Genomic DNA, 23,924 nt, shown 5'->3' with positions numbered 1-23,924 from the left:
CCCCCCGCCCCTGACTCTGCCAACTGGCACGCATGGAGGCTTTCCTGGCGCTAATATGAATGAAAACAATTTCGGAATTTTACTCTCGACTTTTATATATTATAATACATATATAGTTTAAATAAAATACTGTATGAAATCTATTTACCAAAAGTGTATGATATGTAAATTTTAAATAAATTATAAACAACCGTTCTCAATAATTTTCTTATTTTGTATTAAGTAGAGTATAGTCAGTCAGTAATGTAGCGGCAAGAGGAATAATTGAAGTAAATTTGAATATAGTGTAAGCAGTGTCTTGTACGATATTGTAAACAACGGCCGCCGAGCAGAGGCCGCCTCGCGCCTCTGGCCTCGCGCCTCGCGCCTCGGCTCGAGTCCCGCGTCGACATCTCTCAGGGAACCAGTAGGCCGACTGACTTTTGTAAAAAAATAGACGTCACTTTATTATCGTCACTAGACTACATAAACCATTTGATAACGCGTTATATTGTTAAAAATATTTTTATTCATATACAATTTTATAATTCAGTTCCGATGTAACTTAGGCACTATGGATGTTGTATTTGGATGTTAGAGGATTTCGAAAATTTACATGTGAGATCCTCTAACATGCCGCTGTATTTAGTTGTTACAAGCGAACTAGCAGCCGGTTGTCCGCTATATCATTACAAAAATAAAATAAAGTTAAGCTCAAGTATAAAACGATTCGAGGTCGAAACTATGGAAGCGAGTTCCGAACCCCACGTCGGTGCTACATAACGCACGCCAATTCTGCAGTGCGATATTACCAAAAAATTAAATCAATAAGAAAACCACAAAAATGACACTCGGCAGCGGCGACGATCGCCCGATACAGCGCGCTCGACGGCAGCGCACTACGCTCGGGTGTCAGCGCACTGCGCTCGGGTGTCAGCGCACTACGCTCGGCGGCAGCGCACTACGCTCGGGTGTCAGCGCACTGCGCTCGGGTGTCAGCGCACTACGCTCGGCGGCAGCGCACTACGCTCGGGTGTCAGCGCACTGCGCTCGGCGGCAGCGCACTACGTGAGAGAGCGGCGGGCGAAGGCGCGGCGCGCCGTGGCGAGCGCCTGCGCGTTGTCGTTCTCGTCGTCCCCGGCCGCGCCCTCTGCGGACACGACACACGCCGCTGCAGCGCCGGGCCGAGGGCCACGTGCCCGTCTGCTATTAAATGATGTATACCAGGAGCGACAGCATACTGTTATTCACAATTAGTGCTCGATCAGTCATGTGGTGGAAATCGAGCATTAATTTTTTTCCTACAAAAATTGTAATAGTAATATGTATAAACGTTGCTTTCTAAAAGTATGGTTTTAACGAGCGCGGGTACACCGAGCACGATGCAGTCAGGATGTTACATGCGAATGCGAATGTTGGAATTAATTTAAAAACATCATGAACGGCTTTTTCGGTGCGGCGGTGTTTCGGTGCTTTTTCGGTGTTCTTCAACGCCTCCACATCTACCGCCGTCGTGGGCGGGCCGAGGCTCACCGCTGTGCGTGGGCGCCGGGTTGCCGTTGTCGTCGCGCTCCGAGCGCTCGCCGCCGCTCTCCCAGCGCCACGACGCGCCTGCACAGAGCACACGGGTCACGGGCGCGCGGGTCGCGGGCGCGGCGGGCGCGGCGGGCGCGGCGGGCGCGGCGGGCAGGCTACTGACTGTCGGACGGCTCGCTGCTGGCGGACGAGCGCGCGACGCCCGACGCGGACGAGTCCAGCTCCAGCGACGAGCACGCCGAGCCCGAGCCCTGATCCATCTCCTCCGCCTCCGCCTCCGCTGCCGCCTCTGCCTCCACCTCCGCTTCTTCCTCCGCGTCCGTCTTACTTCTCTGTGGTGTACCGAAATCGTACAAGGTAAATTAAAAGGAACATTTCCGATCGATTCAACAATACTCGCTACTCGTAGCAACTAGTCGTATCAACGCACTACGAGTGCAATAATAATGTGCGAACGAAACGTTTAAACCATCGCGACCTGTTTGAATCGCGCCCCGTGGGCTCCGCCGCCCCGCGAGCCGGTGTCGTCGCTCGAGCTCGTGTCGTCTGAAACGGAAACGCGTCCGTGAGAGGGGCTCGCGCGAGGCGCCCGCGCCGCCCCGCGCCGCCCCGCGCCGCCCGCCCCCCACCTGCGGCGCGCGCGAGCAGCTTGTGCTGCAGCAGCGGGTAGAACCCGCGCGCCGTGCTGTTGTGCGGCTCGTACTGCAGGATCAGCTGGCAGTACTTCAGCGCCTCCGCGTACTGCCGCCGCATGATCGCCGACAGAAACTGAAAACGCATCGATTCATTTTATACTTCTCCGGCGATGATCCTTCGAACGCAACGTTTGACAGACTGCGTCCAGTCACCTCGGCTAGGAACTCGCTGGGTGCGGACGATGCCTCGTTTCCGTCCGAGCAGTCCGGGCTCGTGGAGTATTTACTGGCGGCCATGACGCTGGCGTCGGCCCGCGCGGAGGAGGCCGAGCCCAGCGGGGGCCTCGCGCCCGGCCCGCGCCGCCGGCTGTGCGCCGCGTCCCCGGCCGCGCGCTCGGCGGGCTCCGGGCGCAGGCGGCGCGCGCGCAGCACGCGCAGCGCGGCCCGCGAGGCCGTGTCCAGCGTGCGCGGGGCGGGCGCGGGCCAGGCGGCGCGCGGCCTCGGGGGCGCTGGGGGCGGTCGGGCGGGGGGCGGGCGGTACAAGCGCGAGTTGGGTACCAGCTTGCGATTGCGGCGCCGCGAGCGGTCCTCGATCGGTCGACTCTTCGAGTCCTTCTTTGAGCTCGGGTACCTGATCGAATATTTAAAATATTAAGCTATCTAAATTATTTTTAAATATCACATTAACGTGTTAACGGATGTTTCACTTACAGTCGAGGATTCGGCGTTAAAAAAAACGGCGGCTTTAGCGAGTGAGCGGTGCGGAGGCGGCGCGGGGCGCCGAGGTCGATCACGTCTCCCGCGTGTTCCTTCTTTTTACGACTAAAACGACAACATCATTTGTGTAACTAAAAAGATAGCAATTAAATTACGGAAACCCCTTTGTAATCCATCCCAACCGACTAAAACACTTCGATGGCTAAAAATAAACACAAGTAGCGGCAATGAGTCGTCTACGGCACGTAGACGTAGACACTCGAGCCGCGGGCGGCGGGCGGCGCGTGCCTAGAGGCGACGCCGGCGACACGGTACGACTGAACAAGGTCTTGCAAGCATGATGACTACAAGAAATTTTGAAAGAAATATTGTTTAAATTACTTCAAGGCAATACTATAACTTGAAATAAATAACTAGATATTATATTTTTATATACAATTTAATTTGAATAGCCTGCGCAGGTAGTTACATCCAACTGATAAATTAGCAATGAATCGCCACACGAACATATTTCTGTAGATATATACAATAACATGCGCTTGATGGGTGCTGCATACAACAAAATTCTAAAAGGTCAAGGACCTGAGACTTTGACATAACATCTGCGGCTTCGACTAGCAGCAGCAGGGAGCGCGTGCGAGGGGGTGAACGCTCGCAGTGTGATCGATGCGCGCCTGGTGCAGTGCCCTGAGCGCGGCCGTTCACACGACTACTCAAGCCTTTACAAATAACAACTTCGCTGTTCTATTTGTCACATCAAATTGTATTGATAAAGTATTTGACCTCATAACGTGAACCACTCAGGTATTCTGACAAAGATGCCTACCACAGCGTCTTATCAAGCCTATACCATAAGATCAGATCACTCATTACGTTGCTCAATCCTCTCACGTGGCACGTTTCAGGTACTGCTTATCATATAATTACGTAAGACACCCAACTTGTTCAGGCGCCGCTCTCGGAACTATAAATTAGCACAAGCAGCTATTGAGATGAAAACAACGAGCTAGAACTGCCTCGGGAAAGCTCAACAGCATTCCAAACTTACTTTAAAAATGCAGCCTCCTGCAGCTTGGAAATTTTGCCACAAACACAAGTGGTTTTAATTATTACATTGCCGACTGATATAAAATTTAACTCTATTATTTCATTTATCATGTATTTCATTTAGTATTTCATTCTCAGTATTTCATTGCAAACTCATTTTGCATTTACAAGCTTTTTCATATAGTTTGCACTTTGCACTGTTGTTTATGGCTATACTGTGCCTACGGACTACGTATGTAGTCTTATTATGTAGCCACTCGGGAGGCCCGGAGAGAAAAAAGCAGTACATATCAAGAAAAACTATACTTAAATATCAGTATCACAATACTTACTGCATTTTAAGTTTTCGATTCTGTGTTTTTGATAGCACACTTTGGAAATGAAAAGACCGCCTTCTGGCTATTCTTTTAAAATTGAATATATGTAAATAATGAAATTGGTTCTTTCTCTTCCCGGTTCGTCGTAGGTGAGTATATTTTCGTGCTTTAGCGTGTTGCAAATCCTTCTACATTTTTTGCAAATCTAATATCGGATCGGTGTGTGAAATATTTATCTTGAGTATAATCAATGAAATCGAATAATACTTTGCTTTTTTTATTTCTGCTTTAATCGAAAGTAAAACTTCGTCAGCCAGAAGTAAGATAAATTCATCGGTTATAGAGGATGACAAGTACAATGGAGAACATCTGCCTTTTTGACCCAATCTCACCGAATGTTCAACCATGGAAGGATCAGAAGGATTTAGATATAAGCTCAATACAACTAAGAAAATTTCCGTTTAGTGCAGATCCAATGATTTCTTTAGTAATACATTTCGCCAATAAATTATTTCTTCATTATATTGTTTGACTATTTGCAAAAGTCTTCCTCTACGTACATATTGTCCCAAACATTTACGATGATCCCGAGAATTGTCGTGATCAGTTATTAAGTTTGAATTTTTCCAGTCATTAAATCCACTTTTGGCAAATACGGAGGTTCCTCCGTATAATTTGCAAGCACCACAAAACACACGACCTGTGGATTCTGTGTATACTTACCAACTTCTCTTCACAATTTCGCCATTAACAAGCTTCTTTGAATTTTATATTATGAATATATTTTGAATTTTATACTGTCTTTCCGATCTAGAAAAATCTAATAGCACGTTCAGAACTTGGCGTGCATGGTTCACGTCCGTCTGGTTCACATATGAGTGTGGCAAGCTTTCGCGGTGCGCTTTTCTTTTATTACTTGGCGTCGAGCCGTTGCCGCGTCTTTCGATTAAACTAGATTTATAGTGCTTGCAAAGATACGATTTCATCGCGCCTAGCAGCCTAATTAGCCTAAGGATTAAACAAGCTTTCGCGGTGTTGCACACGCTACGCAACTACATAAATAATTGCTATGCTGGACCATTTGCGGAAAACTAATCGAAAACTTAAAATACGTTTTAAAATTTAGTTCATTGCTTAATTTATTTTAATGTCTACTGTCGATTAAATTATTCAATATACCTAAATGAAATTGTATTAGAGATCTCATTACATAGCATCATTTTAATTAAAAAAAAAAAACATTTATTTGTAACATTAGTGCGACGTAAGTTACACATATCTACTACTATCCACGATGACGCTCCTAGCTTTTTCATATTCTACTGTTTCGAAGGATGTCAATTACGGATACAAGCAAATATTTTTTTTTATTAATTTGTCTTTATTTAAAGCCTATTATTTAGTACTTGGTTTAATCACAAAAAACGAAAAGCTTTACAATAAAATTTCTTCTCTCATTAAATCAATATCACAAAAACAAATGTTACGGTTATTGAACTCCCTAACAATCCTGATAAGAGAAACGAATACACATTCTTATTGAAGGGCATATCAGGACGTCGAGCGTCGGTTGTAGCAAATACGAAATAAATTACTAGAGAGAGCAAGTAAACAATAAGGCCGCTTTATGTCCCACTGCACTAACGACGTCCGATTTTATGTAGAACAACTCGCTGACAAATAAATCGCTGCTGTCACCGAGCGCTAAATTTTCTTGCTCGCTCGCGTTCGACTGGATGTATTGTGCTCAATTGACCGCAACTTTCTACATAAAATCTATCTAAAATCTCAGTACTAAAGAGCGTCTGGGCAATCACAATGATCACAACGACTACGAACTTGCTTTAGTCAGAGGTTCCTTCATTTAATCTTAAACAAATGTTTTCGAAATCATAATGGGACTTTTTCGAAAAAACTATATGAAAAATACATAAACAAAAAAGAAATGAATGCCCAAATTTATTTGCAATAAATAAAAATTTTAACGTGACTGACACCGACTCCAAATATACCAATTATTATAACTACATTATATAATCGTAAATTGACTTTTAATGTGTCTTATAATTAGTCTAATACTTTTCATTTCATTTTACTTAGGAGGACACTAAAAAATATGTTGAATACGCAATTATTTTATTACTTTTTAGTGCATATTTATTTGTTTTAAAATAGTGTTTTGTTTGAAGTCGGTTTTTCTTTTTGTTAAATTTTTTATTTATTTATTGATTTTAAGTGAAGCTGATGTTAGACTAACTAACTTTTAACATGTCAGAAACTACTTCGTGGACAATTTCAAAAGAAAACGCGACTTCAATACTTGCGGAATAAACTACAAGGTACCGCCCTCGAAAGAGCTGTAATCGACCTCAGTAAAAAAACTTTCCAAAAGAGATAATATATGTCGTACATCATATGACATCACATCACGTACACAAAATTTGATTAAAGACAGTAAGAAATTCTGCCCCATGTCGCACCTTAACTGTGAGCCGTTTAGGAGTTCCATCACAACATAGTATAAAACAAAGTCGCTTTCTATATCTCTATACCATTAAAATTCCGCAACGGATTTTGATGCGGTTTTTTAATAGATAGTGTAATTCAAGGGGAAGGTTTGTGTATATAATACATGAACAATATAGTAAAGAAACACTGATAATTTTAGAAGTTTGCAATGTGATGTCGTTAATAAACAACTTCTGTAGTATATTTAGTATCAGTATTGCACCCGTACGAAGTCGGAGCGGGTCGCTAGTTAATTATAATATTCGACTAAGACAATTACCGTTACGAAAGGTGACTCAAATATCCAAATAACCTACAAATAAAACATTCGGCCGATTATCGCTAACGTGCCTCTCAGAGTTGTTTCGTTCCCTTCCGTTCAGTTACGTTGTCATGGATCCTATGCTCAGAACCTTACCAAACTTTCACCTAACTACCCTTCAAGTATATCCTTTATAATAAAAAATTATCTTATAATAAATTATCATAATTGGTTGGCAGAATTTTGAGTTATTCATCTATTTATCGCGCACATACATAATGTAAATTTAAGACTTATATCGTTTTAATATGGATACCATCATCAGATTTGGACTAAATTAAAATGAGAGCACACGGGAAGCACTAGCTTTCATACAAAAAAAAATTATCAAAATCGGTCCACCCTGTAAAAAGAAATGAGGTACCAAACATAAAAAAAAGATACTGACGAATTGATTACCTCCTCCTTTTTGAAGTCGGTTGAAAAGAAATGAGGAACCACCATAGTATACTGAACATATCTACGTACCTCTTTACAGGGAGCGGGCTTGGTGTTAAGCCTTGTGAACGCGCAAAAAAAAAGCGTAAATATAATAGTAAGCGTAAAATAGCGATAGCAGTAAATGCGGTAAATTTGCTTGCATTTAATGAATATTTCTTAAATTGAAATGGGGACATTCCGAAATAAATAACGATGTAATGATAATATAAGACGGAGTTATGTACATACATAAAAATAAAATATAGACCTATGTGTATCCTAATTGAAAACCTCCTTCAACGTAATAAGTAGAGGTGAGAGGTATTTCGGCATGATTGCACTGTTTCGTTTTTTCGCCAAATATTCTATTGCAAGATAAACACATGGAAGGTGTCATGGTTATCATTCAAGGTCATGGGAACATCGTCAGCCGTGCTGCTGTTCCGGTGTCCTTGTGAAGCAATCCTACATTAAGGTTAGCAACAACTATCTGGGCAAATACAATCGAAACCCACCTGTAGATCTAAAATATGTGCTCGAAGTATCTGCTGTCGTATCTCTTCAGTCTCGCGAATCATATAAACGTCCAACTGACACGACCACGAATGTAACCAAAACAAAAGCACACGGATTGTATCGATTGGAAAAGCAACAGTTAGCGCCGCCAGGCGAGTTGACAGCGTTTGCTTCTGCTCGCAGTTTGGACGCTTCGTACTCTAGCCGAGAGGCCTGCCTATCGCCGTACAACTGTGAGAAGGCTTGTATTTGAAATTGCTGTTTAGTTTCCTCACATAGCGATTTACTCACCCTGTCTGCGTCTCGAGGAGCACGCGAATTGCGCCGGCTCGTGACGCGTGGAGACCTCGCCCCTGCGTGCGGCAAACTCGTGCACTCAAGTCTCACGTCGCGCGACTACTACAATACACGCCTTGAGCGCATGCCTATCACTAATTCACTTTATTGGCTATAATATCTACCACTCGTCTACAAGCAATCATTTCAGTTTACATTTTAGAGATATGTTCGGCTACTAAATACTAGTATTAGAGTAATATATCCTTTCAAAACACTCAAAATGTCGAAACATTTTAGTGCCAATGTTATACTCACATTTTTGGCCCAGTTTCATAATCGTTTATAACCATTTTGTATGATAACAAGTTACATTTAATTTAAATTAAGAAATAAACAATTAATTTAACATGTTTTTTTGGACATAAAAATTATAATAATTATGAATTTAGAATTCCTAAAACATTCTTCTACGTTACTGTTTACTGTCAAATTTAAAATGACCGCCAAAGATCAAACACGTCTAGTCTTTGATACCTACGATTTGAGGTAACATTTTGTTTGATTATTTAATTACTTCTTTTTAAATTCATAAATATAAAATAAAAATAAAAAAAAAGTAATACAGTTTCAGAAACCAGAATTGTTACATAAAAAAAAAGAAATGCTGTTAAACACCAAAATTATTAATAGCAATTTTTTTTTGTTGTTAATAGCGTTTTTATATTTTCAAATAATATTTTCAAAAAAGCTCTTTTTAAGTACAAGTATAATATATTTTGATCTTGCTTTGGGCTAGCACTTCTCAATAGATACGATTCATTGCATATTGTAACCCTGAACAGAAATAGTTAGTATGGAAGTTGAGTGAGCCAACGTAGACGAAAGGCCTTTGGGGACGTAAAAAATGTTGAATATTTCTTGTAGTGCCAATGTCTATTGAGCTATTAAATAATTGTTACCAAATTATATAAAAGTTGGTTTACAGATATTTATATTATGCAACTATAAGAACTTAAAGATATTATTTATTTTTTCTTGTATTTCTGTTAAATTTATTCACTACACATAATCTGTGCTGTCAAATTGACAAGAAAATGAACAAAAAGTCACAAACAAAGTTAGTCAAGTTCATACTACGTTAAGTCATTTGCAGAAATGGCTGATCTGTTGTCTGTTCCGTTTAAGAAATCTTCTGATGTTGATATAGTTAAGCCGCTGAAAAACCTAATTCAGTCTACATATAACACGAATGAAACCAATGACGACTATAGTGACGCTATTAATGAGCTTAGCCGACTTAGAACAAACGCTATTTGGAAAGTGTTCGAGAAATCGTCATTAGACGTTATTTACAGGTATTAGCGTAGTATGAGTCATTTTCATGGATTCATATTAAAATCATAAAGTCAGCATAGAACATCTATTTAACTAGTCAAACTTAGTTATGTATAATATAATTTATTTCTATAATCTATTCATTGTTTGTATTGTTTTAGCTATTATGACCAACTCGTGTCTCTGGAAAGCAAAATTCCGCCACAGGAGGTGCAGATTCCTTTTAAGTGGAAGGATGCATTTGATAAAGGATCTTTGTTTGGAGGCCGGATGAGCCTCAGTAGGTTTATTTATATTTTTATAAATATTATAATAAATATACATATGATAATGAACTTACAATAATTTAATTGATTAATAATGACTTTTTTTTTAGCTATAAGTTCTTTAGCATATGAGAGGATGTGTATTTTGTTCAATATGGCGGCTATGCAGAGTGCAATCGCAGCCCAGCAACCACTTGATACAGAAGAATCTCTAAAATTGGCAGCTAAGTTACTGCAGGTACATTCACTGGAGACATTTTTGCATCACTCACATCTCATGTGAATCATTTTTAATAGTTCTCATAACATTATGTCTTTTACCAAATTGCTAAAAATCAATGAAAATGGGGGTGGTGGTCCTCAACTCTTCTATTCTTGTGTGTAGGAGTGTAACTAAATAAATATTAAATTTAGTTGTAACTATCAAAACATGTTTATAATGAGTAAAGACTGTCTTCATCTAATGTACTAAAAATCATGAAATTAAATTACAAAATATAAAAATTATGATGTGAAGGAGCAATAAAAATTAGTAGCCTGTAAAAATAATGTAGCTAGTAATTTTGTTGAGTTATGCAACTCCAACTTAGAGAATTGAGTCTCTTACTTTATATTTGTGCTCACAAGTTTACAAGTCCTCAGATAAGTCAAATCCAGTCAGTCCAGTTCCTAAGGGTGTACTCTATTTGTGGAGGCTCATTGATTAGTATTTAACAATAATATACCTTACGAATCTCAAAGAGACAACCATTATAACAGGCTAGGCTGTATTTTGTAACTGATAAAAATATGATGTATAAAGTTCAACCAGTCTTACCTCCGACTACTGTGGATACTGTGGATACTGTGCTAAATGGTTCCTGTCAATGGCAGAATAATAACTTTTAAATAAAATTACTCACTGATAATTATAGGTGCACTTATGATATTTAAAAAAGTCAATCCATTCGAAGATATTGTGAGGTCAAAAACACCTCGGTTAAAATTAAAGATGATCCTGATAAATATTATACGTCTTTCTGTAAGTGTAATGTAAAATCAATTCAGAAATGTATTTAAAACTTTTGACATATATAAGAGATGTGTACATTTAGATTTTGAAGTAGCAAAAGCTTTTGAAACATTTTTTGATAAGACCCACTGAAACTGGTAACTCGTTAAGTTAACTTTAGAAGCTTATAAATTACTAACAAATAATATTCCTACATTTAGTGTTGAATTTTCATTGGAACGAAATACTACATAAATATTATAAAAGCATTTAACTCTTAATATCAAACCAATGACATATAGGGTCTTTCTGTGCACAATGCACATGGGCTAATTGATTGTATCATTTATGATATAGATTCATATTTTTAACAACTCCTTAATTATAAAAAAAAAACAAGTTTGTTTTAAATGGGCTTGATTCTATATTTCCCAAACTATAAACTTAATAAACTATTGCTAAAGTTATTAATATATTACTTAGACATGTATGATGCATGACAGAAATCACATAATGCTGGTGGTGTATACTGTGATTTATCCAAAGCATTTGATTGTGTAGACCATGAAATGTTTTAAACCTACAACATCATGGTGTTATTAGTATACCTCTTAATTGCATTCTAGAAAAAGAACACCCAGTTCCACAGTGATCAATTTTGATTGATAAGATATAATAAAACACAATTTTTTGATTTCATTTCTTAGTAAATTCCGATATTTTCTGTATCTTCATTTTTAATAGCTTTCGAAGGGAGTATGGATGTGGTGGTGGTGGTGAAGGAATGTGTATAACATAACAATACATGATACAATGACGTGTTCTGACAGCAATCTGCGGGAATATTCACGTATCTGAAAGGCAACATCATGATGGCAGTGCATCAGGAGACAACTCCCGACCTCAACCCCGAGACGCTCAACGCGCTGTCGCAATTGATGCTGGCTCAGGCGCAGGAAGTCATAGTCTACAAGTGCATCAAAGGTTCGTCCACACTACTAGTGCATGCGTAGTGCGATCTCGCCCTCGTCGCGGCACGGAACATTCCTCGAGAGTGATATGTCCGCAGATGAGATGAAGGACAGCATGGTGGCCAAGGTGTGCGCGCAGTGCGAGGAGCTCTACACGGACACGCTGCGCTCGCTGCAGAAGGACTCGCTGCGGACGCTCTGGGACCGCGACTGGATCCCCAACGTCAGTACACCCGCCTCCGTCTCTACCGCACACGGGCCGACAGCACAGCACCACCTCAAAGCCGGACCTCGTCCCTTTTCTCTTTCAGATTCAAGCCAAGCAGGCAAACTTCCGCGGACTGACCCAGTACTTCCAGGCGCAAGTGTGCCGCGCCAGCAAGGCCGTCGGCGAGGAGATCGCGCGCCTGACGCTGGCCGCGGAGCTGCTGCGCGGCGCGCGCGACGGCAGCCCCGCGGCCGAGGCGGGCGTGCGCGCCGCGCGCCAGCTGGCGGCCGCCGTGCGCGACAACGACTTCATCTACCACGAGCGCGTGCCCGACGCGCGCGCGCTCGAGCCCGTGCCGCGCGCGCCCGTCGCCGCCGCGCTGGCGCCGCAGCCGCGCTGGGCCGCCGCGCCGCGCGACCTGTTCGAGAGGCTGGTGCCGATGGCGGTGCACCAGGCGCTGCAGGCGAGCTCGGCCCGCCGCTCCGACCTCGTCGGCGCCGAGATCAACAAGCTCCGCGAGGCCACGCAGCTGCTCAACAGGTACCCGGAGCGGCGTACTAGCGGGCGCAGGTTCTCAAATGGTCACGTTGCGATCAAATAAAGGCTTCGAATTTGCCTCTCAGCATTCTGGCGTCGCTGAACTTGCCGGCGTGCATCGAGGTGGCCGCAGGCGCGGGTCTCCCGGAATCCATCCGCGAGAAGGCGGCCGCCGTGCGCGCCGCCGGCGGGCCGTCCGCCCTGCGGCGCCTCATGGCCGACCTGCCCGACCTGCTGCAGCGCAACCGCGAGATCCTCACCGAGGCACGTCCCGCGCCGCCGCCCGCCGCCCCGCCGCCCGCCCGCCCGCCGGCCCCCACTGACTCCGCTGTCCGTCGCAGGCGGAGCGCATGCTGCGCGAGGAGGCGGAGGCGGACGCGGCGCTGCGCGCGCAGTTCGGCGCGCGCTGGACGCGCACCGAGTCGGAGAAGCTCACCGAGGCCTTCCGCGCGAACGCCTCCAAGTACGCGCAGATCATCGACAACGCCGTGCGCGCCGACTCCATCGTGCAGCAGAAGTTCCGGCAGCACGAGGAGGTGAGCGGGGGGGATCGGTGCGGGCGCGGCTCCCGGAGAGCCATACCACAGTAGCTAGAACGAAATCATTCTTAGCAGCCAAACTATAAACACACTTACATCGATACCTACGGCATTAATACGCCCTTATAAATTTTAATGTGGATACGCTCGAATTTACTTTTACAGTATGTCGTACGGCATTTCACGGAATAAATATCGACACTCGCACTATCAATATATTCTCGTTGGGGGTCGCAGAACATCGAGCTGCTGAGCCGCAGCGACGGCGAGATCGACGCCGGCGTGCCCGACGCGCCCGCCGCGCCCGGCGGCGCCGCGCCCGACGCCGACGCGCTGCGCACGCTGCGCTCGCTCATGCTCACGGTACGCGCCGCCCGCACCCCCGCCCCCCGCCCCCCCGCCGGGCCCCGAGCCCGACGCGTGACGAGCCCGTCGCCCGCAGGTGGAGGAGGTGAAGGCGGAGCGCGACGCCATCGAGTCCGAGCTGAAGAGCGCGACGGTGGACCTGCGCGAGAAGTTCATGGCGGCGCTGGCGGAGGACGGCGCCGTGGACGAGCCCGCGCTGTCGGCCGGCGCGCTGGGCGCCGCGCTGGCGCCCCTGCAGCGCCGCGCGCAGGAGTCGCTGGCGCGCCAGGAGGCGCTGGCCGAGGCGCTGCAGAGCGCGCACGCCGCGCTCATGGCGTCGCGCGGGGGCGCCAGCGGCCGCGACGAGGCGCTCGGCAAGCTGTGCGCCGCCTACGACGCGTACCAGGACCTCACCGGCAACCTCAAGGAGGGTGTCAAGTTCTACAACGATCTCACGCAGGTGACCTGCCCTCGACCACACCATTCCATCGATATACCGACTGTACGTAACGCCTCGACGTCTGCGTCCCTCCCAGTTGCTGCTGGCGTTCCAGAACAAGGTGTCTGACTTCTGCTTCGCGCGCAAGACGGAGAAGGACGAGCTGCTGAAGGACCTGACGCAGGAGGCGTCGCGCGCGCCGCCCCGCGCCGCGCCCGCGCCGCCGCCGCACCACGCCGTGGACGAGGTGCCTGCCCAGCCACTCAGCTGTATTTGAGCAAGTTTATAATTTGCCTTGTGCTTAGCGGGGTTACCGGGCTAAGCACAGGATAAAGTAAAGTAACCTGCATCGGAGACATTTGCTAACCCGTGTGACATTTAAAAATTAACGTCCGCAGGGAGTCGTTACGACTTTCCATCATAATGCGCGCTCAACCCGACAGCGGAACGGACTTGGTTTGTGTTTGAAACAGCCGAGGTCGTCATTAGTTTTCTGAAGTTAACAACACTTTGGCGCTAAGCAGTAAACGTATACGTAGACTAATAAATAGACCACTATGATGATGTTTAGTGGTCACCACCTCCAATTTACAGTCGGAGTAAGAAAAGGTTCGTTACATTAAGATCTCTTTTCGTGTGCTCAGTATGAGCGATAATCTGCGTTACCGATCGAGAACGTCATATTGCGTCGCCATGACTCGATGTTTAGATTCAAAAGGTACTAAGAGTTTAAAGCTCGATAAAGGAATTAATTTGAAAATTTATGAAGTTTTTCTTACTCTGACTGTACATTGGCTACTCTAAACAAATCGTACTCTAAGCAATTTATTACATTACACTGAGAATGCCACGCGTGGCGAAGTGAAGTCCAAGCCTGGCTGTACATAGTAGACATCATATGCATTTCAAGCCCGCCGCGGTGGCGAAGAAGGACCCGCCCCCCCGGCCGCCGCCCCCCGCGCCCGCCGCGCCCGCCGCGCTGCCCTACCCGACGCAGCCTCAAGGTACTTCCCATTACAATTGTTAACTTAAGCTATATTCTGTTCCAGCAACATGTAATCTAAACAAACGGACTCGTCCTCAGGCATGCCGCTGCCGTACGGTGCCCCCGCGGCTCCCTACCCGATGTACGCGCCTATGCCTGCGCTTTACAACCCGTACGCTACGCTGCCCTACCCCCACCATTCGCGCGCCCCCCCTGCCGCGCCTTACCAGCCCTACCAGTACCCGCCGCCGCCCGCCGGATACCCTCAGCCGCCACCAGCCGGATACAACCCCTACCAGCAGCAGTAGACCCCGTTGGGGTTTTCAGCATTTACATCACTCTTATTTACAGAAATCGTCTATGCTTAATATAATGCATAATATATCATAATATGTAATAATAATAATAATAATAAAAGCCTTTATTCGCTGACCAAAATACTTACAAATAACTTACAACACTATTATAACTAATAACACTATAAATAATGGTTACAATAAATATGCTTAATTTAAGTGATATGTTCAATTCTACAGCAACCAGTTCGTTGGTCAGGTTGTCTTTCGACATAGGCCTCCCCTAGTTTTTTCCATTCGTGTCTGTCACGAGCAAGTCTTCTCCAACCTTTTGGTAGGTCATCCTCCCATCTTTTGGTTGGACGCCCCTTTTGTCGTTTCCCATTCCTAGGATACCATTCCATTACGTCTTTCGTCCATTTTTCTTTGTTTGTTCTCATAATGTGGCCAGTCCAGTTCCATTTCAGGGTTTTGATCTTTTGTAAGATATCGCTCACTTTCGTCTTTTTCCTTATTTTTGTGATCGACCATCTGTCATGTAGCCTTATGCTTAGCATACTTCGTTCCATATTGCGTTGGCAAACTACAAGTTTTTGGATATTTTTACTGGTGGCAGGCCAAGTTTGACACCCGTAGGTGAGACATGGGAGGATACACACGTTGAACAGTTTGCTTTTCACCGAAATTGGTATTGTTTCGTTCTTGAATATTTCTTGCAGGGACCAGTAACGTTTCCAAGTGTTGCTAATTCTTCTGTCTATTTCTTTTGAATATTGGTCTTTTATTGATATTAGTTGTCCTAGATATACGTATTCATCGACATATTTGATAATCTCCTGTCCTATTTCTATGTTTTCTTTTATCGCATTCGTCATTATTTTAGTTTTCTCTGGATTCATTGATAAACCAGCTTTTTTACTTTCTTTATCTAATTGTTGCAACATATGTAATAATGCATTATATATCAAGTGTTACGGAAATTGGCATTATCACCGTTTGACATAATTATAGCAATTAATATGTAGGCATTATATGTAGACTTTCGTTGCACTTGTAGATGCCAAAATTCTTAGCATATCTTTTCTTTAAAGTAAGAGTAAATAAATGAACAACTGCGCGGAGAGACAAGCTGTAATTGTATAAAGATCACATATGAGTTTGCAACTGAAGCAGGGTGCTTGTGTGCTACAGATATTATTTTATGTACAAACTAAAAGTTCTTATTATTTTGGTTAAAATTTTGGTACAGGTCATTTATAAACAGATTGTAAGTACTAACAATGTAAAACAAATATAATTTATTTAGTTGGTCAAGTTTCGTGCCTGCTCATGAAGATGAAGGTGTGTTGATACTGTTGGAGTTTACTTATTGTTAAAGCATTTGACAAAAAGCTTCGAAAATTATCATGAAAATTTAAAATTGTTAAGTTTATAATAATATACTATGTGATAAATCATATATTCTTAAATTGGACCCAAAATATAGTATTTTGTAAACATGTAACAAAAGACTTGCTCGATACATCCAATGGCAACAGAAGACTGATAAAGATTTGATGTACAATATGAGTAACAAAGTAGATACAAAGCATTTGATGGAGAGACAAGTTTCCTGAGATTTTATTAAGTTTATAATAGAGGTGCATAATCTTGTGACCGAGGTTGTTTCTATTACATTTAAATATAAAATAAATTAATAATCTCCAAAGTATGAATTAGTTTGTTAATTTTAATAATAAAATATTTAGCTATAAATATATTTTTTAATTCATTTAAATTGTTTTAAACTTCCAAAAGCTACTTCATAAGGATACTGGACAATAAAACACAAATGAAATTTAATATCACATACCACTATTTATTAAATTAATTTTTCTAATTTATAACATGGTGTTTTTGGGAGAAACGTGTTTAGTATTTGGGTGCAGGTGATTCCTCCTTTGAGTAGTCTCTGATGGGTGAATAGAACTGTAAACAATAAAAAATAAATTAAACAAAATATTTGGTATCATTTTAAATAACAACATAAAACCATCCTTATTGTAAATATGACAAGGATATTTACTTTGAGGCCAAATGTAATCAGCATTACCATTGAATTAACATTGAATATTTACCTAAATATGATTGTATCAACGGCTCTTATTATTATATGAATTAAGTCAAATAATGATCATCATTTTCAAATAGCAGATTAGAATGTAAATACAACCTAATATAAATCACACTCTTATTTAGTAAAATTAAAAAAGCAACCCTAAACTAAACCCAAAGAATATACAAAATATTGAGAAGGAAATAGAACTTTGGTATACTTTTTGTTTAGTATTAATTTGATGGGTTAGAGGGGCTATATACCATGAACGAGTTTGCTTGATCATTTTGATGGATGTAATTTTTTTCTGATTGACATAACTCAATGAAAATGAGGAACATATTATTTTCTAAATTTAATGCTTTTAAAAATTGTAAAAATATTTACAAAAATACATGTAACACCAAAGTCACTAAAGATTCAAGCATTATCCAAAATTTTTAAGACTGCTTTTTATTTCTTCAAAGTAAAATTTAAATAGGAAACCTGAAAATAATAGACGCTTGTACAATGTTACATCAGCCAAACGGTAGGGATGTGCGACGTCCGCTTTGACTATTTAATAGAACACAAAGTAATAATTAAAATTTGAGATAATGACACAAGCCCTGACTACTCTGGTGATGATGATCTTGGTTGTGCTCCTCTTCCTTAATAAAAATTGTTTTAAAGAAATTTTTTCTTCACTTTAATTTTAACACACAGGGTTATATTTGGACCTCCCTTCAAATTTAAATAGGTGGTTCAGACTATGAAATTAAACAAATTTCAAAAAACATGGGTCAAATGGGAAATTTTTTCCTTCCCTTATAAACTGCTCAATGACATGGTCAATTACTTATTTCAGTTACAAGTATTTTAAAACTACAACTAGATATTTTCTGTTTCCCATTACTAGTTCATCAGTCAAAACGATCAAGCTAACTTGTACAGGGTACATTAATACATTGAAGACTACTAACTACTGAGTATTTTAGCAGTTCTTCTCGATAGATTCTACATGTTGAACTGTACAATTTACATTCACATTCAGTTCTGTAAAATTATGTTTCTAATGTAGTTGTAGAAGCCTACTTGATTATATATTTTGATGACTTATCTGACTTTAAAAAATTGAGTTAATTATTACCTTGTATTGCTTGTTTCGGTACTCTTGCCAAGGTTCAGGGTTAGTACGTTTGTTCCATGAAACGTCGGGAGAACGGAGCGCCAGACGTGCCAAATAGAGCACCGAAGCACCACACCCCAGTCCCACGCATACGTAAAGAGGAATTAACTGAAAAAAATATATTAAAATCTAAATATCTTTAAAATAAAAAAAAAATTATGTCTGTCATTGCTTTTAATATTTAATAAATTGGTATAATATTTTATTTTTTAAAACTAATTAAGAATAACTTTCAGTAATAACTCAAAATAATCTTTAACATTTGAAAACATTACCGAAAATGTAGAAAATTACAAAAAAAAATCCCTACAACATCTAAATGATATTGATATATTATTTAGTATAGAATTTGAATGTGAATTTGATACTAGTCTATATTACCAATTTTTATTAATTTATGGTACATTGATTAGTGAAGAGATAAAATTATATATTGCAGGTTAATTATGTAAGCAAAGGCGTAATTTCAAATGTAAAATTTATCATGATTGTATTTTACTTACAGCTTTGTGTTTCTTTAAGCTTTGAAGACTTAGGCCCTGCATTTTGATTCTTTTTTAATATTCTTAAATCCTCAACCTTGTTAATACTTAACTCCTCTAGCAGTATTTGCTAAATTTGAGAACGCAATTGCACTAAGTTTATCGATCAAAGACTATTGAAGAAAGTGTTGCTGCAAAAAAAAAGATAGGATGTTGACTAGTCTATTTTAATATAATATTAAGCAAAAGAGTTATTATAACATTTACATGTAGTATAAAGTAAAATGCAATGGAATGAGGTATTAAAGAACATTTTATATTGTATGGGTAACAGAAGAATTATGACAATGAATAGCGTCCTCTATTTCTTGTGGCACTTGATATTTGATAATCTGTGAAAGGGTTTTCCGTTTTTTTTTTTAATATATATAGTACAATAGATACTAAATATAGGTAGTAGTCTACTGTCATGTCATATTAATATTATAAAACGTATTTGACAAGCTGACTGCCGAGTGCTGAGTTACTGATTTAATTTGCTGAATAAATAACCTATTTTAATGATTTGTTGTTATTTCGCTGGACGATAGTGTGTAATTTGACGCAATTTAACATTAAGAAAATGAGTTTTCTATTGTGAGTATTGACGTAAATCGTATTTGAATCTATTAATAACTGAATGTCTACCATATCATTGGTATCTTGTTTATATTGCAAAAATATTCGCCGTCTTATCATTGAATGATATGTCTAGAGTGTAAATGTTACTAAATTGAACATGAAATATATATAAGTTACGACATAAATACCATATAGGTTACAGGCGATAGGATAGAAGGCTTTGTTTGAGTGTATGACTAAGTTTGACGTATCAGTATTAATAATGTTCGTAGGTATAATTTGTTTAATAATACATCTGTGTATTACATGAATTAATGTTTTTAGTACGTGCAATTTATCTGAAGTGTATTTTTAGTGGGAGTCGATCTAATAAAACTTTTAAGCCAAAGAAAAATATACCCGAAGGAACTCATCAATATGACCTAATGCGACATGCAGCTGCTACTTTGGGTTCTGGCAACCTCCGCCTTGCCGTCATGCTACCTGAAGGCGAAGACCTCAATGAATGGGTTGCAGTAAACAGTAAGTACTACTAAGGAGTACAACAAATTTTACATTGGACAAATGTAATCAGTTAAGATTATAAAGCAAGATGAACAGGATACCTGGTATATATTTTTCTGTCATGAATTGTTTTGTAAATATTTTATCTTTGTACTGGACATTGATACTTGGATTCATTTTTGGCCGAAAAGATTTCAAATCTCAAATCATTCATTTTTTAGTTTTGTTTTTTTTTTTTTAGTGTTTTCCAGTTTTTAGGGTTTTTTTTATATTGTTTATTTTTGTGAATATTCATCCCAAGCGTTGTGGATTGAATTCGTCCCTAAACCCAATTGTTCATGCCAGGAACTTTATAGAAAGCATGTATTTCATAATAATTATACACCGCATGAGGCACAAGTTCACAAGAGATCACAAATTTTCAATAAGATCGATGACAACTGCAGAGTCGCGAGACTGACATATTATGGGGAATGAGCAATGTTTTTAGTCGAATTGATTTATGACTAAGAACTCAATTGTAATCCTTTTACGAATGATTATTTGATGAAAAGCTTGTTTCTATAATACAATATACTTTATATCTTATGCAAAATGTTTTGATTTCTAGCGGTAGACTTCTTCAACCAGATAAACATGTTGTATGGTACAATCACTGAGTTCTGTACTGAGGAATCGTGCGCAGTGATGTCGGCGGGGCCCAAGTATGAGTACCACTGGGCCGACGGGCACACGGTCAAGAAGCCTATCAAGTGTTCTGCTCCCAAGTACATTGACTATCTCATGACATGGGCACAGGACCAACTGGACGACGAAACACTTTTTCCTTCGAAAATAGGTAATGCGAAACCTCTCGTATGTTTCGCGAGCCATGTGTTGAGTTTTGGAAAACAATTTGTATGCAAAAATGAATAATCATTTCCAGGGGTGCCATTTCCTAAAAACTTCTTATCCATGGCGAAAACCATACTAAAGAGACTGTTCCGCGTGTACGCGCACATCTACCACCAGCACTTCCCCGAGGTGGTGCAGCTCGGCGAGGAGGCGCACCTCAACACCTCCTTCAAGCACTTCATATTTTTTGTTCAGGTTTCACCTTTTACTCATTCTATTGTTATTACCGCGAGCGATGAGCCGTGTGCTCGGACGCTCGGTCACATCCTGTACTAGAGTACCGTGATTTGATATGACTGATGGTATTTCTATTGATTACAAATGATTACATATTTTGATTATTTTGTTGTACGCAGGAGTTTAACTTAATCGAGCGGCGGGAGTTGGCACCGCTGCAGGAGCTCATCGAGAAGCTGACGGCCAAGGAGGCGCGATGAGGCCGCGCCCGGACCGCGCCCGCCCGCCCCCTCGACACACCGTCTCTAGCGAATTCAATGATATAACTTATTTTAATGTATTATTTTTGTAAAACGGCAATACGGATTAAAAGGTGTACTTAAGCGCGAACGCATCTGTCCAGGAGATCGGGATCGCTCTCACGGCGACTCGCTGGCGGCCTCGCACCTTTATTACCTATATTGATGTTTGATACTTTGGGAATGAAATTGTGATATGAAGTATTTGGAGGGGAGTCGACTGCCTGCGCCGGCGCCGGAAGTGACGTCACTCGCGGCGTTAGCGAGCATTTAGTACGAGATTAAAGTAATACGCATAGTGCCGGCGGGCGGGTCGCTCGTCCGTGGCTATGTCATACTATTATAGATGATTTATACCTTCTTATGTAATAAGTAAGACTAGATACGAAATACGATAGTAGTACGAGTTTACATTTATAAAAGTGATTTTATAACAATGTAAGAGTCATCTGCTATTTATGTTTTGGTCCCGTGTATGCGATAACTATAATTGATACATTTGTAGGGCGTGTGACGGCGCTATGTTTGAACAATAAACGATTTGTTTTCACGTAATGTATTATGATCTGTATTAAATTGTTACATTGTAATAAAACGTCATTTTGCCAGGAACATACAGCTTTATATGAGGTGTGCTTGTTTCCATACAGGGTTATTTATTAAACAAAACTCTTAGATCTGATTCTGTTACACATTATAAGCAGCCATTGTTCTATTATCTAGGTCGATTTGCCAGAGCACGAGATCTGTACAATCTCTTGGCTGCGTCGGCGAGCGTGCCTCCGGCGTGACGCTAAGTGTCACGGCGCTCTTGGAGTAAATTTATGATGAATAAAACTTAACTATCTTCATCGTCTGGGTGTGAAGTGCGTATTTTTGTATTTTTGCTAAAAATAAAATTTCACAATTTGCAAGTTTTGCAATTAGAATTAATTTGAATATTGTAAATTCATAAATTACAAACGTGTTCCTCTGTCTCGCAACTAAACCCGCAGCAGAGCCGCCGGAGCGGCACTCATCGCGCAATGACTTGGGTTCCTTATTTATTGGCGGCGGCGTCCGCCACCCTTCTGTACTAGTGATTAAGTTAATAGATTTATTTTGCGCATTGTTCGCATTCGTTTATTGTATCAGATATCGACTCGACGTTCGTCCGGTATCTACGCGCGACTGACACAATTGATTTTTTTATTTATAAAATTGTAATATGAAATGAATATACAAATTATAAAAAAAATGTTTTGACTTTTTGCCTTTATCACTCGCTTTTATCATTTCGTTTTTATCACTCGTGCGTCGCTGTGCGCTTTTCGTTCGGAATCGTAAGCATCGGAGTCACTTCACAGATACTTGAAATACTTGTGTTCTAGCAGTCGGTGTTTCCGGTCGCTAATATCCGATAAAAAATTTCGTGGATCGAAATGGTTAAATGTTAAGATAAAATATATAGATATATTCATAAGAAACTGGAATGGGCTTTATTGTTGTATCAACATATGAGCAGATTTTTTTTACTAGGCGCTAGGGCTCGGCTAGCGTACCAGCCTGTCTGCGTCGGAACCACCCGCTCATCAGATCTACCGCCAAACAGCGATAACAGTGGCGTAGCTATCGTAGGGCCAGGTGGTGCGGTGCACCAGGGCCCCGGAGTTCAGGGGGCCCTCTAAGCTAAACCTTAAGCTTCTGCAGCTAGGAAATCACGACCCTGTGCACTAGATTTCTTATTTGTGGTCTATCTTATGTGCAGTTCTTTAAAATAAACACAAAAATAAAAATATCCCATCTTCCCTATTGCTAATACAATCAGCTAAAAATACTAAAATTTAAAATTTTATATTTATTTCGTCCTTCGGCTTTTAATATTATTGTGACTTCCGCCACAACAACAACAACAGCCTATAAATTTCCCACTGTTGTGCTAAGGCCAGGGCCGCCGTAAGCGGGTGTGCAGCGCGTGCACCGCACGCGGGCGGCACGCCCAGGGGGCAGCAAATTGAGCAATGCATAATGTACCAATTAAAAAAAAATTCAAGTCATTATTATAATTTCCACAAATCCTTAAGTAGGCTCTTATCTTACGGGACCGTGGGAACAGTGCTGCTGACCCGCTTCGCCGAAGAAGACCAGAAGAAGGGGTCTTCGCTATGGATGTCTTCTCCTCCCGCCATAAGTGTCCCGGGGTTAAGGGTTTCTGTACCCTGAGAACTCCATAGGAAGTGGAACCCCGCAAAGGTGAGCCTACCGTCAGGACGTCACGGTAGTATGCACAAACGATCTCGTGAGATCCTCCAGAAAGACGGAGTGGGTTTTTTAGCAGGTATACACCCCGCCCCCCACCTCATGTGGTATGCGTTTTTGCAGCGAAAAAAAGGGCGGCATCATAGGTATTGCACGCGGGCGACAAAACAGCTAGCGGCGGGCCTGGCTAAGGCCTCCACTCCCTTTGAGGAGAAGGTTTGGAACATATTTCACCACGCTGCACTATGGGAAAATCGC

The 23,924-nt window shown here is 41.6% G+C and overlaps 4 protein-coding genes across 5 annotated transcripts; 2 read left to right on the top strand and 2 right to left on the bottom strand.

Annotated features, from left to right (window-relative positions):
* Nucleotides 1-488: 488 nt before the first annotated feature.
* Nucleotides 489-8,746, bottom strand: LOC124535350 (cilia- and flagella-associated protein 91). Of its 2 annotated transcripts, XM_047111547.1 has the most exons (8): nt 8,592-8,746; nt 2,862-2,972; nt 2,364-2,781; nt 2,145-2,283; nt 1,994-2,061; nt 1,679-1,847; nt 1,513-1,590; nt 489-1,129 (listed from the first exon to the last, which is right to left on the bottom strand). In XM_047111547.1, the coding sequence occupies exons 1-8, from the start codon at nt 8,624-8,626 to the stop codon at nt 1,044-1,046; spliced, it is 1,104 nt and encodes a 367-aa protein (XP_046967503.1). In that variant the 5' UTR covers nt 8,627-8,746; the 3' UTR covers nt 489-1,043. The 2 variants fall into 2 exon arrangements, with proteins under 2 accessions (XP_046967503.1, XP_046967502.1); XM_047111546.1 differs by having other exon boundaries at nt 489-1,590.
* A 613-nt stretch (nt 8,747-9,359) lies between these two features.
* Nucleotides 9,360-16,758, top strand: LOC124535342 (programmed cell death 6-interacting protein). The gene is made up of 14 exons (XM_047111533.1): nt 9,360-9,631; nt 9,773-9,891; nt 9,988-10,115; nt 11,699-11,852; nt 11,938-12,062; nt 12,151-12,587; nt 12,671-12,848; nt 12,926-13,120; nt 13,361-13,486; nt 13,566-13,928; nt 14,005-14,154; nt 14,818-14,911; nt 14,992-15,281; nt 16,131-16,758. The coding sequence occupies exons 1-13, from the start codon at nt 9,432-9,434 to the stop codon at nt 15,198-15,200; spliced, it is 2,478 nt and encodes an 825-aa protein (XP_046967489.1). The 5' UTR covers nt 9,360-9,431; the 3' UTR covers nt 15,201-15,281; nt 16,131-16,758.
* Nucleotides 16,759-17,020: 262 nt separating this feature from the next.
* LOC124535345 (cytochrome c oxidase subunit NDUFA4) lies at nt 17,021-19,137 on the bottom strand. The gene is made up of 3 exons (XM_047111535.1): nt 18,955-19,137; nt 18,413-18,559; nt 17,021-17,156 (listed from the first exon to the last, which is right to left on the bottom strand). The coding sequence occupies exons 1-3, from the start codon at nt 18,994-18,996 to the stop codon at nt 17,100-17,102; spliced, it is 246 nt and encodes an 81-aa protein (XP_046967491.1). The 5' UTR covers nt 18,997-19,137; the 3' UTR covers nt 17,021-17,099.
* Nucleotides 19,138-19,373: 236 nt separating this feature from the next.
* On the top strand, nt 19,374-22,644 carry LOC124535344 (MOB kinase activator-like 1). Its single transcript, XM_047111534.1, has 5 exons — nt 19,374-19,569; nt 19,910-20,076; nt 20,669-20,896; nt 20,984-21,147; nt 21,309-22,644. The coding sequence occupies exons 1-5, from the start codon at nt 19,556-19,558 to the stop codon at nt 21,387-21,389; spliced, it is 654 nt and encodes a 217-aa protein (XP_046967490.1). The 5' UTR covers nt 19,374-19,555; the 3' UTR covers nt 21,390-22,644.
* The last annotated feature ends 1,280 nt before the right edge of the window (nt 22,645-23,924 follow it).

Source organism: Vanessa cardui, chromosome 14, assembly GCF_905220365.1.
Source record: "Vanessa cardui chromosome 14, ilVanCard2.1, whole genome shotgun sequence".
NCBI lineage: Eukaryota > Metazoa > Arthropoda > Insecta > Lepidoptera > Nymphalidae > Vanessa > Vanessa cardui.
Note: the sequence above shows the minus strand (reverse complement) of the source record. Positions and strands in the feature narration are given on the sequence as shown.

What these genes read in the sequence shown, in the direction of transcription:
- LOC124535350 (XM_047111546.1), bottom strand. Translation starts at nt 8,626, where the DNA reads ATGGTTATAAACGATTATGAAACTGGGCCAAAAAT. An exon ending in CCAGCGAGTTCCTAGCCGAG is followed by an intron (nt 2,284 to 2,363) that starts GTGACTGGACGC and finishes ATGCGTTTTCAG; the next exon opens with TTTCTGTCGGCGATCATGCG. An exon ending in ACGGGGCGCGATTCAAACAG is followed by an intron (nt 1,848 to 1,993) that starts GTCGCGATGGTT and finishes GGTACACCACAG; the next exon opens with AGAAGTAAGACGGACGCGGA.
- LOC124535342 (XM_047111533.1), top strand. Translation starts at nt 9,432, where the DNA reads ATGGCTGATCTGTTGTCTGTTCCGTTTAAGAAATCTTCTGATGTTGAT. An exon ending in TGCGCTCGCTCATGCTCACG is followed by an intron (nt 13,487 to 13,565) that starts GTACGCGCCGCC and finishes CGTCGCCCGCAG; the next exon opens with GTGGAGGAGGTGAAGGCGGA. An exon ending in CTACCCGACGCAGCCTCAAG is followed by an intron (nt 14,912 to 14,991) that starts GTACTTCCCATT and finishes ACTCGTCCTCAG; the next exon opens with GCATGCCGCTGCCGTACGGT.
- LOC124535345 (XM_047111535.1), bottom strand. Translation starts at nt 18,996, where the DNA reads ATGCAGGGCCTAAGTCTTCAAAGCTTAAAGAAACACAAAGCT. An exon ending in GCTTAAAGAAACACAAAGCT is followed by an intron (nt 18,560 to 18,954) that starts GTAAGTAAAATA and finishes TATTTTTTTCAG; the next exon opens with TTAATTCCTCTTTACGTATG. An exon ending in ACCGAAACAAGCAATACAAG is followed by an intron (nt 17,157 to 18,412) that starts GTAATAATTAAC and finishes TATTGTTTACAG; the next exon opens with TTCTATTCACCCATCAGAGA.
- LOC124535344 (XM_047111534.1), top strand. An exon ending in TGAATGGGTTGCAGTAAACA is followed by an intron (nt 20,077 to 20,668) that starts GTAAGTACTACT and finishes TTTGATTTCTAG; the next exon opens with CGGTAGACTTCTTCAACCAG. An exon ending in ACTTCATATTTTTTGTTCAG is followed by an intron (nt 21,148 to 21,308) that starts GTTTCACCTTTT and finishes TGTTGTACGCAG; the next exon opens with GAGTTTAACTTAATCGAGCG.